This window comes from Labeo rohita, unplaced genomic scaffold, assembly GCF_022985175.1.
Source record: "Labeo rohita strain BAU-BD-2019 unplaced genomic scaffold, IGBB_LRoh.1.0 scaffold_1134, whole genome shotgun sequence".
NCBI lineage: Eukaryota > Metazoa > Chordata > Actinopteri > Cypriniformes > Cyprinidae > Labeo > Labeo rohita.
Window position 1 is genome coordinate 1 of NW_026127268.1, and position 17,598 is coordinate 17,598.

The 17,598-nt window shown below is 35.3% G+C and overlaps 1 protein-coding gene across 4 annotated transcripts; it reads right to left on the minus strand.

Moving 5' to 3' along the window:
* Positions 1 to 643: 643 nt before the first annotated feature.
* On the minus strand, positions 644 to 12,749 carry LOC127157633 (NLR family CARD domain-containing protein 3-like). Of its 4 annotated transcripts, none has more exons than XM_051100870.1 (8): positions 12,647 to 12,749; positions 11,215 to 11,319; positions 9,538 to 9,642; positions 9,257 to 9,344; positions 8,807 to 9,002; positions 6,892 to 8,719; positions 5,858 to 6,028; positions 644 to 855 (listed from the first exon to the last, which is right to left on the minus strand). In XM_051100870.1, the coding sequence occupies exons 1-8, from the start codon at positions 12,667 to 12,669 to the stop codon at positions 678 to 680; spliced, it is 2,694 nt and encodes an 897-aa protein (XP_050956827.1). In that variant the 5' UTR covers positions 12,670 to 12,749; the 3' UTR covers positions 644 to 677. The 4 variants fall into 4 exon arrangements, with proteins under 4 accessions (XP_050956827.1, XP_050956826.1, XP_050956828.1 ...); XM_051100869.1 differs by having other exon boundaries at positions 9,257 to 9,347; XM_051100871.1 differs by lacking the exon at positions 11,215 to 11,319 and having other exon boundaries at positions 9,257 to 9,347.
* Positions 12,750 to 17,598: the final 4,849 nt, after the last annotated feature.

The following is a 17,598-nucleotide window of genomic DNA, read 5'->3' on the forward strand; positions in this document are numbered from 1 at the left end:
GTTTTACAGTGTAGACTGTTTTCCTAGAAGTGTCCATAAAATGTGCATGTTAATGATCAAGGTAAACCATACTCCAGAATAGCAGCACAACTAAACTGTGTTGACAGTCATCGTTCACTCAACAGCTCATTCACAATTTGGTCCAGCTGGGGCTCAACACCTGCGGAGTCTCCAGGACCAGCAGACTGAAGGACAAATTCATCCATCAGGAAACTACCTCTTTTGACAGTTTAAATAAAGACTGCTCTCTGAGCTCTTTGTCACTTTAAACAGACTGATAAACTCTTTTTGCACTACACTCATTATATCTGCACTGTTTATTTCACTGGTTTGCACTCCATCTGCCATGTGTCTTGTGCTACTTTATATATCTTTTTTTGCATGTCCTTATTTGTATAGTTGTATTTTGTATTATATTGAATCTGTATTTATTTGTATTTTTACATTCTACTGTTAGTGTTTAGTGTTATCTGTATGCACTAAGGGTCTGAAAGTAATGCAATTTCAATTTTCTGTATGTATGTGCTGTACATGTGGCAGAATTGACAATAAAGCAGACTTTGACTTTGATCATCAGTACAACAAAACCTGCAGCATCTGATCATTATGATGCAACAAATTGTCCAGATTTTGTATTATGTACATCATTTATTTATTTTACATCATTTCATCACATCTCACCTCAGTGTCTTGAGTTGACAGTTTGGATCCTGTAGTAAATCACTGAGCTCCTTCACTCCTGATTGTCCAGGATCATTTCCTGTGAGATCCAGCTCTATCAGGTGTGAAGGGTTTGATCTCAGAGCTGAAGCCAGAGCTTTATAACCTTCTTCAGTGATACTGCAGTCTGAAAGTCTAGAACCAGAATAACAAATGACAGAGGGGCAAAGTCAAAGATACTTCAAGAGAGGCTTGATGTTTTTAGACACAATTGCTTACTTTTATTAGGTTATGGATTTGGATATATATTCTAAATAAGTCAAAAAAAAAAAGTTGATGTGAAGTCTCAGTTTTTGCATTATTTTTACTGCAGTCAGACCTGAACATAGAGAAATCATTTTGTTACACAACATAAAATTTCAATAAAAATGGAAGAAAAAAAATTTTACAGGAATTCTTTTATCAGAGCTTAATTCATGTGGGTCTGATCTGATTTCAACCTCTTTTTCGAGTCTTCTGACTAATTTTACTATATTTTTATAGCCACACCATTTTATTTGTGTGATGTATTATTGTGTGTGTGTACAGTGGTTGAGTCTGTTTTGCACTCACACTGTTTTAGAGTTTAACCACTTCATTGCTGTGTGTTCACTGGTTATTGGGACCAAATATCCTCACAATGATAGCAATACCAGTAAATTATGACCTTGATGGGACTATTTATTCTAAGTTTTGTGTGAGGGGTACGTTTAGGGCAGGGGCAGGCAAGTTCAGTCCTAGACAGCTGCTGTCCTGCAGTGTTTAGCTCCAACCCATGAAAAAAATCCTGCCTGTATCTCTCCAGTGATCCTGAAGACATTGATTAGCTTGTTCAAGTGTGTTTGACTAGTGTTAGAGCCAAACTCTGCATGACAGTGACTCTCTAGGACTGAACTTGCCAGCCCCTAGTTCAGGGGTAGGGTTGGGGTAAGGGGATAGAAGATACAGTTTGTACAGCATAAAAACCATTACATCTATGGAATATCCCTTTTATAATAGGAATGCCAGTGTGTGAGAATGTGTGTGTATTTTGCACTCTTGATGTTGTAGAGTTTCACCCCTTCACAGCTGTGGATGTTTTTCTGAACAGAGGCAATTTGTAGATTGTAATTTTTCTATTTTGTTTTTTTTTTTTTCATTTCCCATTTATTTTTTAATGGTGGTCAATTTTGACCACACGGACCACAACTGTGACTATTTACTATTTTTTATTTATATTATATATATATATATATATATATATATATATTTTTTTTTTTTTTTTTTTTTTTGGTGCGTTTACATAAAAGTCACCAAGTATTGTACCATTCCAAAGTTTAACATTAATTTAAACATTCCTCTCCAATCAGCTAATATTTTTATCTAGAACCAAACACGCTTTTTTCAAGACATTTCTGCTCCATGTGTGTTGCTCCTCTACGCCGATAAAGATGTAAAACACTACAAGAGCTGCAGATGATGTGGTTTTGTAAAAAAAAACAGCAGCAAAACAGACTTTCAAAAACATGTTTGATATTGTCATTAAATTTATAAAAAAAGAAAAAAAAAAACAATGCAAATAACAGTTATTTACTTATTTACACAAGTTTAGTGTTTGTTCTGGTAGTTCATGTCATTCAAGCTTGCTTCAGCTGATTCTCAACTGGTCCACGTCTGCCTATAGGAATATGACGCCTATCACTACTTCCTTAAATAAAGTCAATTCAGTATTATTCAGCAGTTTATCACTTTGTTCAGGAGCCAACTACCCTTCTCCATCCCCAGCTCCTCCTTTCATCTGCAGTCAGGACTTGACCTTCTGATATTCTTTGTAGAGTCAGATTTTATCCTGAATTATGCTGTTACATTAAATTGTCATTAAAAATATTAATGATATCTGCTACATTTATGCTGGTTCTGTTGTGTTTACCACAAGACAGTGGTTTTCAACCTGCGGGCAATTACAAATTATAGAAATTATAATATTGTTAATATATGTAAAAATGTCTAGTCATAATTAAATATCAATAATTTGATATACAATTAAAAGAGAAATAAATACAAACCTGTTACTATGCGTTCATTATTCGAGCACACTGATTGGTTTAATAACAACCTACCAATTTATCTAACACATTTTTGCTGCATATATGCTACAACAGTTTTAAACATGGATAAATGGTTGTCAACAGGATCACTGAAAAGGACAAATACAGACGCTTCTTTATCTGCAAGTAAACCTGACACTGAAAAGACTCAAAACAAATCTAAACAAAGAAAAAAAAAAACAAAAGAAAATATAGCAGTGACTACCTAGCACTAGCACTAGGTTGCTAAAAATAGCAACGGTATCAGTTTCAATACCGTTATACCGTCATAAAAAAACAATGCACTTATATAGGAGACAAGGATTAAGTATTCCCTGATGTTTTTTTGGAGAGAAGTGGCTTCTTTGCTGCCCTTCTTGAATATAATTTATTTAATGCCTAAAAATGCGTATGCATGGTTGTCATCACGTGACAGCGTGGAGGAGAAAGAGAGAGGTGGGGAAAGATGGCGAGTCGCGCACCAAGTGAACTGGTCTCGAAAAAGAACACAACTTCTGCAGTTTGGCAGTATTTCGGGTTTCGACTAGGGATGTTCATTTCTGTTATTTTTCCTAGCCGACGCTTGTTAACCGATTATTAACCGTTAACCGACAGGATTGTTGTAAATTAGAATTTAATTATTTTAGAAAGGATAAGTGTCTGTGACCCGTTAAAATACCAACATTTGTTTTCCGGTATTAATTTTACATGCGCAAAAAGCAGCAAACAACAGAACATGAGGATTCACATGGACACGTCGCATCACCTGCAGCTTCTGCGAATAGAGAAAAACATCATAAAGCTAGGCTATATATATATATATATATATATATATATATATATATATATAAAAATGAATGAATAGGCCTATAAGATAAATATTTTTACTTAAAACAAACGAACAAAAAAAAAGTGCAACAAGTAGCTAGTACGCAGAGCTTTGGTTCATTTTTTGTGCTGCGCGACAGGAAGACGGCTAAAAGCGGCATCCTATTTTTCTTTATTTTACAAACAGCAAACCGTTTACAGTTTCGATTATCTGTAAAGATTTGTTTCCCCTGTTAGAAAGAAAAAATCAAGTGATTGCGCCGGTGCCGCACACACAATCAGCCAAACATATGGGGGCAAAAAAAAAAAAAAAAAAAAAAAAAAAAAAAAAAATCACACTGTTTAATCGTTATCAACGTACTGCCGTGATATTATGCCAAACATTTTATGTGGATATTGTAATGCGAGAAGTACAAAACCAGGTTTACATAATACATAATATTGTAGCATTCAAATACATGTTGAATACGGAGACATTTGGATTTGTGTCGTATGAGAAACCCAATGTTAGTTTCAGTTTCGCTTTAGCCTAAATGGTTTCGTTTTTTTGGTTTGTCGCCTATAGCTTCTTATATTTTTTATATTCTTGCTCTTTTGTAAATACTGTTAAATTGAAAGGATTTTTTTGTGGAGTGAGGGGAACTAAAATAGCCTAGCCTATGTTTATAGTGTATTGTAAATATTTTGCGTCGACACCAGGTCTTTCTGAATGTAATAATAAAATGCGACTTAACCTTATAGGCCTGAAAAAAAGACCTTTTAAACCGTTTAACTGATTGTACTAATCAGTCAAAATTCTTTCTATCGGTTAACGGTTAACCGGTTAAAATGAGCATCCCTATTTAGGACTATTGCTTTGCAATACTTTTTAGAATATGAATGATGTTTATGTTAATTCAACTCTCTGGGTCTATTTGCACTTTTTTATAAGCTGCTCTTCTTTGTTATTAAAAGTTGTTCAGGCGGTGTGATTTAATTGAATTGATTTGTGTGTGCGTCTCTGTGCGAAAATTGTTGTGGATGTTTATGTTAATTTAATTCTGCTTGATTGTTGTATTTGCACTTTTTTATAAACTGCTATTTGTTGCTAATAAAAGTTGTTAATATTGTCGTGCATGTTATTTTGTTATTGTTTCAGTATTAGTGTTTGGTATTCAGTTTCTGAACGGTTTAGGCACAAGCCAACAGTTTGGTGACGCTGTCTGAGCCTTACGTCATATTGTCTTTTTATTATTCACAGTAATACCGTATAACGAGGTAAAATAGGGAGGAGGTTTGACGGTATCAAAATTTGGATACCTCCCAAGCCTACCTAGCACTAGGTTTCACATGTGTGGGAGCGGAAAACGAGCAGCTGCCGCTCTGTGTTGGATGCTCGAAGTCTTGTCAAATGAAACTTTGAAACCGAACAAACTACAACAGCACTTGGAGACACCAACATTACTTGCCCATCGGATGAGAACTGAACTGAGCTGATAATGACATCACCATTTACTCCACAGCCGCTTTATAAATTAATTAAACTCACTCTTAAATTGATGGACTTTACATATTTACTGAACCAAACTGAATCAAAATCTGAACTCATTTTAACTGAATAATAACTATTTACTATTGTCTTTACAGCTGCTTTACAGTAGAATTGAATTCTGTTTGCATCACTATGTTTGAATCACTATTTTCTTGTTTTGACCTGTAAAGCTGCTTTAAAACCATCTGTATTGTATAGTCCTATATAACTAAACATGTCCTAACTTTACTAGTTAACTTTTTTCTGTTCATCATGAGAGAGCATTTTCATTATGCATGTTGTTTGTTTGTTTTAGAAGATACTTATTTTAAGCAAAATATAAACATGATCCAGACTTTAAGAGGAAAACCCTGAACTCCCATACAGTATATTTTATCAGTAATGCAACAAATGTAAAAATAATAATAGCCTGAAAACATCTTATCTTAGCTTTTGATATCCAGTTATAAATACAAACAGATATGCATCATCATAGATACAAATGAACCATCAAATATATGTGAAGTTATTCCTACCTTGAACATAACCAAATAAATCCTGTAAATGGTATAGCACAATGTGTCGGCTTAGGACAGTGTCAATGACAGACAAAATCAGAAAAAGAACACTACTACAGGCTTAAATATAAAAGTATCTCGATGCACAACATACAGTTGTATGTTCATTATCCAAGTCTGGTTTTCACCTTATGATTTTGTTGAGCTCAATTTTTGTCTATTGTCACACAACTTACCTCAGTATCTCCAAATGACACTTCATATTTTCCAGTCCAGTGCAGAGCAGCTTCACTCCTGAATCCTGTAGATTATTATTGCTCATGTTCAGCTCTTTCAGACTGGTATCTGATCCAAGAACTGTAGCCAGAGCTGAACAGCTTTTGTCTGTTAAGCCACAATCATTTAGCCTACAAGGGAAATAAGATTACAGAATAATTAGATTTAATACATTTGCTAAATACAAATAATAAATATATTAGTTAATCTATAGCTTTAATTACAATGAATTATACATTTGAAAGCGCTAGTTCCATGGGTTCAAGGAAAAGCATTGCTGAGTGAATTCTGATTAAACACCTTAACCATTGTGATCATGTGCTCAACATTGGCTACAATGCACAATGCTGTAAAAACATGTTGTAAAAACACAATGCTCTTTACAGAGTGCTGACAAAAAAAATATACACAGAAATGTTTGAAAGCAGCTGCCTATCAGTGAAAAGCACATTGACCCAGTATTTGGTACTACTGGTACTGCAGAAAGGCTGGAATTATACATTAAAAATAAATCACAATCACTAGTTAGCTGATTATCTGTTGACATTTACTTGTAGGATTACAAATTTAAGAATGGACATTTGATGGACTAAAAATCATCATTTAAAAAGATAAATATGAGGTTATCAGACAAATGACTCTCTCAAAGCAAGATCAGCATCCCTGAAGTCAAATGAGCAGATTACTGAGATGTTCACATTTTGTTTGTAATGGCTGTTTAGAGATTAGTTAACAAAGGACTGCTTAAATCTCAGGCTATACCTGAAAAATTCATTTGCATGCTTTTTTTGGGATATAATTTTCTTTGAACAACAAGATTTTCCATGTACATTTTATATTTTTTTTCAACTTTATCTGAATAAAGAGAATTTTGCTTCAAGACTAAAAAAAAAAGAAAAAAACAACAACTAATTAATTTTTCAGGTTTTCCAGGATGCATGGGAACCCTAGATAAATGTATTTTTCAGATGAAAGCAAAAAATGATTAACTTACAGAGCTCTTTTAGATGTTTTGATGACTGCCAATAATCTAATGAGACACTCGTCTGATTTCTTGAATTTCTGAAGCTCAAACTCCTCCAGCTCCTCCTCTGATGTCAACAACACAAAGGCCAAAGCAGACCACTGGGCAGGTGAAAGATCAGCAGATGAGAGACTTCCTTTGCTAAGGTGGGTCTGAATGTCTTTTACCAGAGTTTGGTCGTTCAGTTCATTTAGACAGTAGAACAGATTGATGGATCTCTCTGGAGACAGATTAGATTCAAATTTCTGCTTGATGTACTGAACTATTTCCTTTTTGCTCTGGTCATTGTTGTCTTCCTGCATCAACAGACCCTGTAAGAGTCGTCGGTTGGACTGAAGTGACAGTCCAAGGAGGAATCGAAGGAAAAGGTCCAGGTGTCCATTATCACTCTCTAGTGCCTTGTCCACTGCAGTCTTGAGCAAATCAATCATGGTTTCACTTTTGTTTTCCTGTTCTGTAGAATCTTGATCAAACACATATTTCTTGTTGATGGTTAGAAACAGATGTGCATAAAGGGCTGCAATAAACTCTTGAATGCTCAAGTGAACAAAGCAGTACATGGTACCAAGAACGATCCCTGTTTCCTCCTTAAAGATCTGGGTACACATGCCTGAATACACTGATGCCTTATAGACATCAATACCACAGGCTTCCAGGTCTGATTCATAGAAAATTACATTGTTTCTTTCCAGCTCATGAAATGCTAGTTTCCCCAGTGAAAAGATGGCATCTTTGTCCCAGGAAACATCTGGACTGTATTCTCCATAATACTTTCTGAGACTCTGCAGAACCTGAAAGCGGAGAAAGTGTGTGTACATTTGTGTCAGAGTCTTGGGAGTGTCTTCAGTATTTGATTCCTGCAGTGTTTTGGACTTATCATCAGCCTTATTGTTTTTCATATCATTATTTTTTTTCTCCTCCAAAATACTTTGGAGAACAGTGGCTGAAATCCAGCAGAAGACTGGGATGTGACACATGATAAAAAGACTCTTTGATTGTTTAACATGATCAATGATTTCTTTGGCCAGATCCTCATCTGTGAATCTTTTTCTGAAGTACTCCTCCTTTTGTGCATCATTGAATCCTCGTATCTCTGTCAGACGGTCGATACAGTCAGGAGGAATCTTACTGGCAGCTGCTGGTCTGGTGGTGATCCAGATGAGAGCAGAAGGAAGCAGATTTCCCTTGATGAGGTTTGTTAGGAGAACATCCATAGAGGCTGGTGATGAAACATCAGACCACACGTCATTACCATCAAAGTTTAAAGGAAGACGAAATTCATCCAAACCATCAAGAATGAACAGGACTTTTTGGTTCCTTCTTGTAAGGTTTAGTCCTTTTGTCTCTGGGAAAAACTGAGTTATAAGGTCCATCAAACTTATATTATCTTGCCCCTTTAAGTTCATCTCTCTAAATGGGAGAGGAAATATGAAGCTGATATCTTGATTTTCTTTTTCTTCGGCCCAATCCAGAACAAACTTCTGTACAGAGACTGATTTTCCGATGCCAGCAACTCCTTTTGTCAGTACAGTTCTGATCTGCTTGTCTTCTTCAGGTGCTTCAAACAAATTTGCGCATTCAACCTGTATTTCTTCTGATTCATGATGCCTGGAAGCAACTTCAATCTGTCTTACCTCATGTTCAGTATTGACCTGTTCACTACAACCCTGAGTGATATAGAGATCTGTGTAGATGTTATTCAGAAGTATAGAGTCACTTTGCTTTGCAATTCCTTCAAACACACATTGATACTTCTTCTTTAGACTACACTTTAGCTGATGAATGAAGAACAGCTCATCTAAACAGAAACAAAAATAGACATTTTAATCGTATTTTCTAAGTCATTTATAAGTGACAGTCTGACAGATTGTCACGAGTCTCTTACCTTCTAAAGTATCGGCAGCTTCATCTTGCTTCATCTCTCTCAGGAAGTAGAGTGTGAGATCAAGAGCTGCTTCTTTGATACTGCATTTTTTCTCATTAAAATCCTTCACAAAGTACTGCAAGTCCTCTTTTTGCAATATTTTCTTAAACTTGTCCAGTTCTTTCTTCAGAAATGTGACTATGTTGCTCTCTAGATCCTACAAAGCAAGGCAAAAATGCATGAAAGAAAAAAAAAAAAAAAAAAAACAACCACAATTGGTCAAAACTATTTATTCAATAATTAAAAATATTTGTAAAAACTATCTGAAATAAACGTCAGTCAGTATAATACATTCTTTTTTTATTTTATGGGTTCTTAAAAAAGAAAAAAATTATAAATAACATTTCTCTCACACTCTTATTCAATAAACTATCATAATTATTAATTATTTATGACAATATGTTTTATTACCTGGAAGATCCTCAGGAAACTGCTTGTAAAGTCCTTTTGGTTTCTGTTAGTCTGGAAATCTGGAACTAAGGTTTGATTTTGAAGTCCGCTGCTGAATAAAATAAATCAAAATACTGCATTTCTGGGGAAAATATGACTAAAATCTTTTGCAAACATTTTTAGCAAAGAGAAAAACAATACTTTATTCAATTTATGAACTATAAAGCTTTATGATAATTATTCACTGATACACTTTCTGATACAGTTTATGTGTAAACAAAAATAAGAAACATATCAAATACCGTTTGGGTTGTGATGTTGTTTCTTCACTGAAGTTTGGTCCTTCACCCTTTGACCCGTCACTCTTCACAGACACAGAGCTGGACACATGTGAGTCTGATCTTACACTAATGACACAGAGAGAAAAGAAACTTTACTACAGGAGGTTCATCTGTGCTTTATATCAGCACACATTCTTGCTAGTCCTTCACAGAAACGACTGCAGAGTTTTAAAGACAGCAGTCACTCTTGTTTACAGACTCACATTTGTGTAACAACTTTTGTAAAGTATTTCTGATCTAACTGAAGAGAACATTTTCATTTTTGACTAAAATGGAGAGCAGAAATGTCAGCGCTACACAGTTCTGTTAGCATACTTCAATTAAAAAGACCATATGATCCTATTTTAAAACTTCATCACTTTGTTTATTGGGTGTAACAATAACAGTAACAATGCCGTCATAATGATTACCATATCCGCTTGACCCCGAGTCCAAGTCTGAGCTGAACGTTTCACAGTGGTTTTGAATTATTTAGGTGTGTATAACTCAGGTGTGTATTCACTGCAGCTCCATAAAGTGTGCTGTACACATGCTAACCTTTGGGTTGTCCGGATCAGGAACAGCGTGATAAATAAATCTTAACCACTGATTCCAAACAAAGCAGGTTTACTTTCGCATCCAAACACACAGCATCTCCACAACATGACGACAACACTACAACTCACTGAAGCCTCGTCTTCTCTTTGTGTATACCTTTGAACAGCATTACGCTAATATTTCACACTGTGATGCAGAAATTTGTGAAATTAATATCTAGACCTTAATCAAGGCATTTTAGGCATTTCTGGATCAGTGTTCTCTGTTAGACACAATAAATCACTTTGCAGGAGACTATGACCTTTGTAACTTTGAAAATGTTACACAAACAGATACATTACACACTAACAAAAATGAAAACATTAAAAAGCATCATATCACCCCTTTAAATTAAGTGTGCAATCATTTTTAATGTCTGAATACACATTTATAACCTAAAATCCAAAATCACTGATGTGGAATCATTTACTTTAAATGATGATTTTGATTTCAGTTCTCAGATATTTATCATCTATTATCTACTTTTTAAATATTTTTTGTTAATTTTTAATTAGGAAGTAAACATTTTTAGCAAAGAGAAAAACAATACGTTAATAAATTTATGAACTATAAAGTTTTATGATAATTATTCACTGATACACTTTCTGATACAGTTTATGTGTGTTGGATTACAAATTTCTAAAAGGTTATGTATATTGTGATTTAGCAGACAACCCAAGCCCTGAGACAGTAACCTTTTGTCTTTATACATTTCCTGAGCATCTGGCAGGTTTCCCAAGTTAAGTGTGAAGTCTAAGCTCAAGGTACAACTGTGCCTTTTGTTTAGCACCTATGCATTTGAATGACACTTGTATGCTAAATAGATCAAGGCTGGGAAAAATATTTTACTGGGCTGATTTCCTGTACCACATTTGCATGCTTTGTTTAGATTAATTCCACCTTATGTAACTGCCTCCTTCAAATATATACTTTGCTGTGCTGAGATACTGTTTAAGACTGAGTGCCAATTATTCAATGATACAAGATATCCAAAAACGTTTCCTGGTCTCTAAGAAAAAATTCACAACATGTGTAAACAAAAATAAGAAACACATCAAATACCATTTGGGTTGTGATGTTGTTTCTTCACTGAAGTTTGGTCCTTCACCCTTTGACCGGTCACTCTTCACAGACACAGAGCTGGACACATGTGAGCCTGATCTTACACTAATGACACAGAGAGAAAAGAAACTTTACTACAGGAGGTTCATCTGTGTTTTATATCCACACACATTCTCGCTAGTCCTTCACAGAAATGCTTGCAGAGTTTTAAAGATAGCAGTCATTCTTGTTTACAGACTCACATTTGTGTAACAACTTTTGTAAAGTATTTCTGATCTAACTGAAGAAAACATTTTCATTTTTGACTAAAATGGAGAGCAGAAATGTCAGCGCTACACAGTTCTGTTAGCATACTTCAATTAAAAAGACCATATGATCCTATTTTAAAACTTCATCACTTTGTTTATAGTTTATAGGGTGTAACAATAACAGTAACAATGTCATCGTAATAATTACTGTATCCACTTGACCCCGAGTCCAAGTCTGAGCTGAACGTTTCACAGTGGTAAGCTTTTATTTTGCAACTCTCTTAACTTTCAGATACAAGACCATAAAGTTATAATTTTTCTTCACTGTAACAACTTTATGTCCTAAAGTGCCAACATAAAATACAGTTATTTAGGTGTGTATAGCTCAGGTGTGTATGCATTGCAGCTCCATAAAGTGTGCTGTACACATGCTAACCTTTGGGTTGTACGGCTCAGGAACAGCATGATAAATAAATCTTAACCACTGATTCCAAACAAAGCAGTTTTACTTTCACATCCAAACACACAACGTCTCCACAACATGACGACAACACTACAACTCACTGAAGCCTCGTCTTCTCTTTGTGTATTTCTTTGAACAGCATTACACTAATATTTCACATTGTGATGCAGACATTTGTGAAATTAATATCTGGACCTTAATCAAGGCATTTTAGTCATTTCTGGATCAGTGTTCTCTGTTAGACACAATAAATCACTTTGCAGGAGACTATGACCTTTGTAACTTTGAAGATGTTACACAAACAGATACATTACACACTAAAGGAAAATGAAAACATTAAAAAGCATCATATGACCCCTTTAAATTAAGTGTGCAAGCATTTTTAATGTCTGAATACACATTTATGACCTAAAAACCAAAATCACTGATGTGGAATGATTTACTTTAATATCTACATACCCAATGCTGAAGAGCGGCTGTAGATTGGGTTAAGATTGTAAATGATGATTTTGATTTCAGTTCTCAGATATTTATCATCTATTGGCTACTTTTTAAATATTTTTTGTTATTTTTTTTTTAATTAGGAAGTTATGAAGCTCTGAAGTTCTGCAAAGCATGTGTAAATATAAAACAAAGTTTGTTAAAGTTTTGTTTTTTACATCAAACATCTGAAACTCCAGCAGTGTTTAAAATGATTCTCTGAAAACAGACTCAGTGTTACCTCTGTTTCTGTGAGAGACTCATCTCAGACTGAGAGTCCTTTCCTTGCTCTTCTGACAAACTGCAGATAAACTCCAGTGATCAGCATTGGGTTAAAGTTTGACCTGAAGATGATGATCGTTAATGAGATGAATAAATATGTTGAATTAGCAGCAACAGCAACAACAACACTATATAAAATAAAGTGAGTTACAAACAAACGAACTGCCATGTAGAATAAACAAATAGTCTTATTGAGAAAAGGCTGGTTTAAAAATACTTTCAAATTTCGCATCACAAAAACAACAGCATAAAACAGAAGCCAAAATACCTAAAAAATCTTCAGAAACACATTCGCATTCAATAACCGCTTTTGGAAAACTGACCTACAGTCTTGTCCACTAAGAAGAGGATTTATAAGTATTTAAAACGCTCATTTTTCTGTCCTTTAGGCCTGTAGCTTGTCAGCAATTAATTCTCATATGCCTCAGACGGATTGGATTAAATATGCAAAAACAATGTCCGCGATTGTTAAAATGAGTAGGGTCTGTGCTATAGTAGTGTTTATAAAAATGTTTTCTAGGACATAAATCCAATGAGCGACGCTTTTTCTTGCTATCTGTGTGTTATAAGTTACTTTCGTCTTCTTCGTGGGTTTTACTGGAGGGTTTTGAACGAGTTGAACAGTTACTGCCACCTGCTGTACTGGAGTGTGGATATTCTACCTAATACATTTAAACACTGTATTATTATTTTCACTGTTCCTGGACTGTTGTCTACGATGCTGTTTATTGCGAATGTCACACATGCTGAGATTTGAATTTATTTCTTACTTTCAGTTCTTTATATTCATATTGATCTTTACCACACATCTCTACCATATGTACATCAAGCTACTACTACATATATTGTAAAAATGTCAATTTGGTGTAAAGCTGCTTTGCAACGATATGTATCGTGAAAAGCGCTGTACAAATAAATTTGAATTGAACTGAAAAAAATTGAATATTATGGTGTAGTACTAATACTTGTTCTTCAGTTTCTGCTTCTTTGCCCGGCTGAGGGTTGCCATTAATTGAACCATTGCATATAATAGAGAATCTTCCCACATTAAAGACAATAAAGTAAAAAATGAATACTTCCATAGTACCTTTTTTTTTTTTTTTTGTAATTGTAGGTTTTGATATAAACAGGGTTTTTACAAAACCAAAACATCCATATAATCTGTACGTTTAACAAAAAAATAAAAAATAAACAAATAATATGAATATAAACATAAGTTATTACAAAAACAAAACAAAAAAGCACAGAGAAATAAATAAGAGCAAATATATAAATATATAAATATAAAAACAGAAATCAGTATAGCTATTTAAAAAAAAAAAAATAAAATAAAAACTGTAAAATAAGGTAGCCTTTCAACATTTCCACACTAAATTCTGGATTCCCAAAGTTAAAAATCATTTGCATTTTTCTAAAAAAAACACAAATATTGACCTCTAACATAAAGATAGGGAGTTCAATAGAATTATATGAATATTGTATCATCTCATGCATTAGATGTGAAAACAACTCTTTAAATTTTTGAAAGAATTCCACCGTAAACCGATCGGGTCCTGGCGCTTTTCCTTTAGGGAGACTATTAATGCAATTTAGAATTTCACTAAGTTCAATTGGTTTTTTTAGCATCTGTCTTTGCTCTTCAGCTAATTCCAGATTATTTAGTTTTACAAGGAATTTATTTATATTGTCACCTGAAGTGAGATCGGAGTGAGAGAAGTAAAGCCTCTTGTAAAATGCCCTGAAAATCTTATTAATTAACTCCACTGAGCAGCCCCATGCTGAAGAGAAACAAAGGTGAGCCTTCCCTATCTGAGCTACAGGAAAATATTATCACTGCCCTCACTTTGAAAATGAATCAAAGGGCAGACTCGCTTGAGCAAATGATAATTACCAACTCCAACACAATTGAGGATCTCAAAACATCTTTAAATCACCTGTACATTGAGATTCAGGATCTTAAAAATGACAAAACCAAGCTTGTTGAGAAGTTTTCGCAAAAAACAAAAATCACTTGTCAACCTGGAAGAATGAATCGCTGATGCTGAACGATATAAACGACGCTGGTGCCTACTTCTCTACGGCCTCTCGGAACAACCAAACAAAGACGTGAAAGTGAAAGTTCTCGAAATTTGCAACGTTCTTGCTCCTGAGAGTTGTCAGAAAGGGTTTGATGTCATTGACACTGCTCACCGGCTTGGCAAGCCGCAGCCTGGAGGTATTTGACCGCAGTAAAGATAGTTTGCGGTTTGATATTTGGATTTCTTCTGGCTATAAATACACAGCGTGCTGTCATAAACATGCAAATAATCCCGAATGTCGTTCTCCATGATTTGTGAATTCTGGTGATGCTGTCCTTTTTTTTTTCGATGCGACTCTTAATTTTATAATGGTTATAGCTCCGAAAGTTGGAAACTTAGCAGACTGAAACCAGTGTCATCTGAACCAGCTTGATCTGTTTTTTTTTTTTTCACAGTAAAGCTCTTGTCCATAAACCCCTTGGTTTGTCCACTATAGTAAGCAGTGCCGGCCTGTAGGTTTGCGGGGCCCTAGGCAAGATAATGAAAATGGGCCCCACTAGTTATAAATGTTTAGAAAGGTATAAGAATTTATTCTTAAAATTAATTAATTAATTCTGATTTAAAATCTTCGACCAAAAAAAAAAACAAAACCAAAACCAAAAAAAAAAAAAAACCCAAAAAAAACAAACACAAATCTTAACTTTTTGTCAGAAAATCTAATGCATTCACTGACAGAGAGGGGAAAAAACTCCTACACTGGAGAAAAATAAAACTTACAGAGAAGTATTCCTATTTTTACCCAAAATAAGGTGTTAATTAATATATGTAATACATGTAATAGAATGTTTAATTCATACAGAAAATCCCCAATATGGACAAAGGTATACGATTTCGTGTAGCTGAATAAAACTCAGATAGAGACATTTTAACTCATGAAACATGAAGACATATCCGTACGATTGCGACCAAATGGATTATCTCTGTTCTTCGAGTCATATTGGGCGTTTTTATATGAATATGCAATGCAGTGCTCAACAGTCTTCATCACTTTATAGAATACTATATAAAATAATGATTTTGGCTCATTCTGTGTTGTGAAACCAGGTCAGACCAAAAAAGGAAGTTATTTCGAAAACTCGACTGATGTTATTAAATGAATTTGGAGCAAAATCGTGTCATTAAAATGTTCTTAATAGACAACAGGTTTGTAAACAGACTCAAACCTATGTAAAACCCATGCATGCGTTCTACTGAGAGAATTTTTTTTTTTTTCCATACGTTCTACACATATGCCGCGCTGTACAGCACTGGTGCGCGTTACCATAGTTATGTAAGGTGCGTGCGGCTTTAAGTTGCGCTGGACACAGCGATCGGTGGATGACATTAAAGTACCGCAAGAGCGAGTTGAAAGCATGCGGAGCTGTCTGCGGTCTATAGTTCTTGCGGAACTTTGATTTTAAAAACGGATCTTTCTAAAAATCCAACTGACAACCTCTCGGCCGCGGGGCCCTGCCCTTAAGGCGGGGCCTTAGGCGACCGCCTGTATCGCCTGTTGGACTGCACTGATAGTAAGGAATGTGAACAATAGGCGCTCTTCATGTTTAAGGTGTTTTACCAATAAACACGCAGACTGCTCGAATACAAAAACATTGTTTTTAAGTCAAACTCGATTTGTGAAAACTTTCACAATCGCTGTTTATTGCGTGTCAGTGTTTCTTTATGCTCTGCTCTCTTTTTCTTCTACCATAATGTCACACGGTGCTGTTCCAGTGAATAACGGTTTTCCAAGCCCTTAGATAAATCATACACGTCTCCAATAGACTATTGTGATTTATGTCATCTTCAAATTTAAGCTTTGGTTGTTGTACCTTTCCTTAAGTCCTTGGCTTCAATTTGCTGATTTGAGGAAATGTTTCACGGTATATTATTTTCTCAGTTGATCCTTTCCTGAGCCCTTAACTGTACTATTCTGATTTGTGAAAACTTTCACAGGCCAGTACTGGTCAGCTGAACCTTCCCTGCAAACTATCTTTACTGCGGTTTTTAACCGCTACATTTTACAGATTTGTAAACAAATCACGCTTACATATAGCTATGAAATCGGCTCATCATTCTCCCAAATATCTGTAATCTGAAAGTATTCAAACTTACTTGCAAGAGTACAGACGATCTTGTGCTGTAGGAACAGAATCCGGTGTTGTGTAATATTCAGTTCCCGTGAAAAACTGTTGCAAATGGGCGGGCTTAGTACGAATATTCATAGGTTCGTTCCTCGGTGGGCGTGGCCGTTTGAACTACGAACAAGGGAGTGGAATGGAGTGTGTTGTCTGTTCTTCAGCTCTTGTTTGATGAAATGGCGAAACGTTAAAAAAGGCGACTTTTGAGGGGCTCTGTAGTGCACACCGTTTGACCTACAGTTACCAAAATTCATACGCATATAGACCTCATCGGGCCAAACAATTTTCATGCTCACAGTCCGTGCTTCGCCTAACAGGAAGTCAGCTATTCAAGGTTTTGTGAAAAACGCATGCTCTGGAATTTGCGATACTCCTACTAGGGTTTTTTTCGGATTGCCACCAAACTCGGTCAACATCATCTCAACACATTGGGGATGCAAAATTGCCAGGGGATTTTTGATATCTCGAACGGTTTGGCCGTGGCGAGGCGACGAAATTATGGCGAGAAATGAGAAACAGGAAATGGCTAATAACTATTGCACACATTGTCTGATTCTGATGAAACTTCAGGAGTTTGTTCATTGTATGATGCCGATCACATAGATGTGACTATTGAGAGTCAAAGTTATAGCGCCACCAACCGGCAGCAGAAAGTGTGTCGTTTTCAAAATGTTTTTAAATCAGCCTCTTAATTTTACTCGAGTTGCTTCAAACTT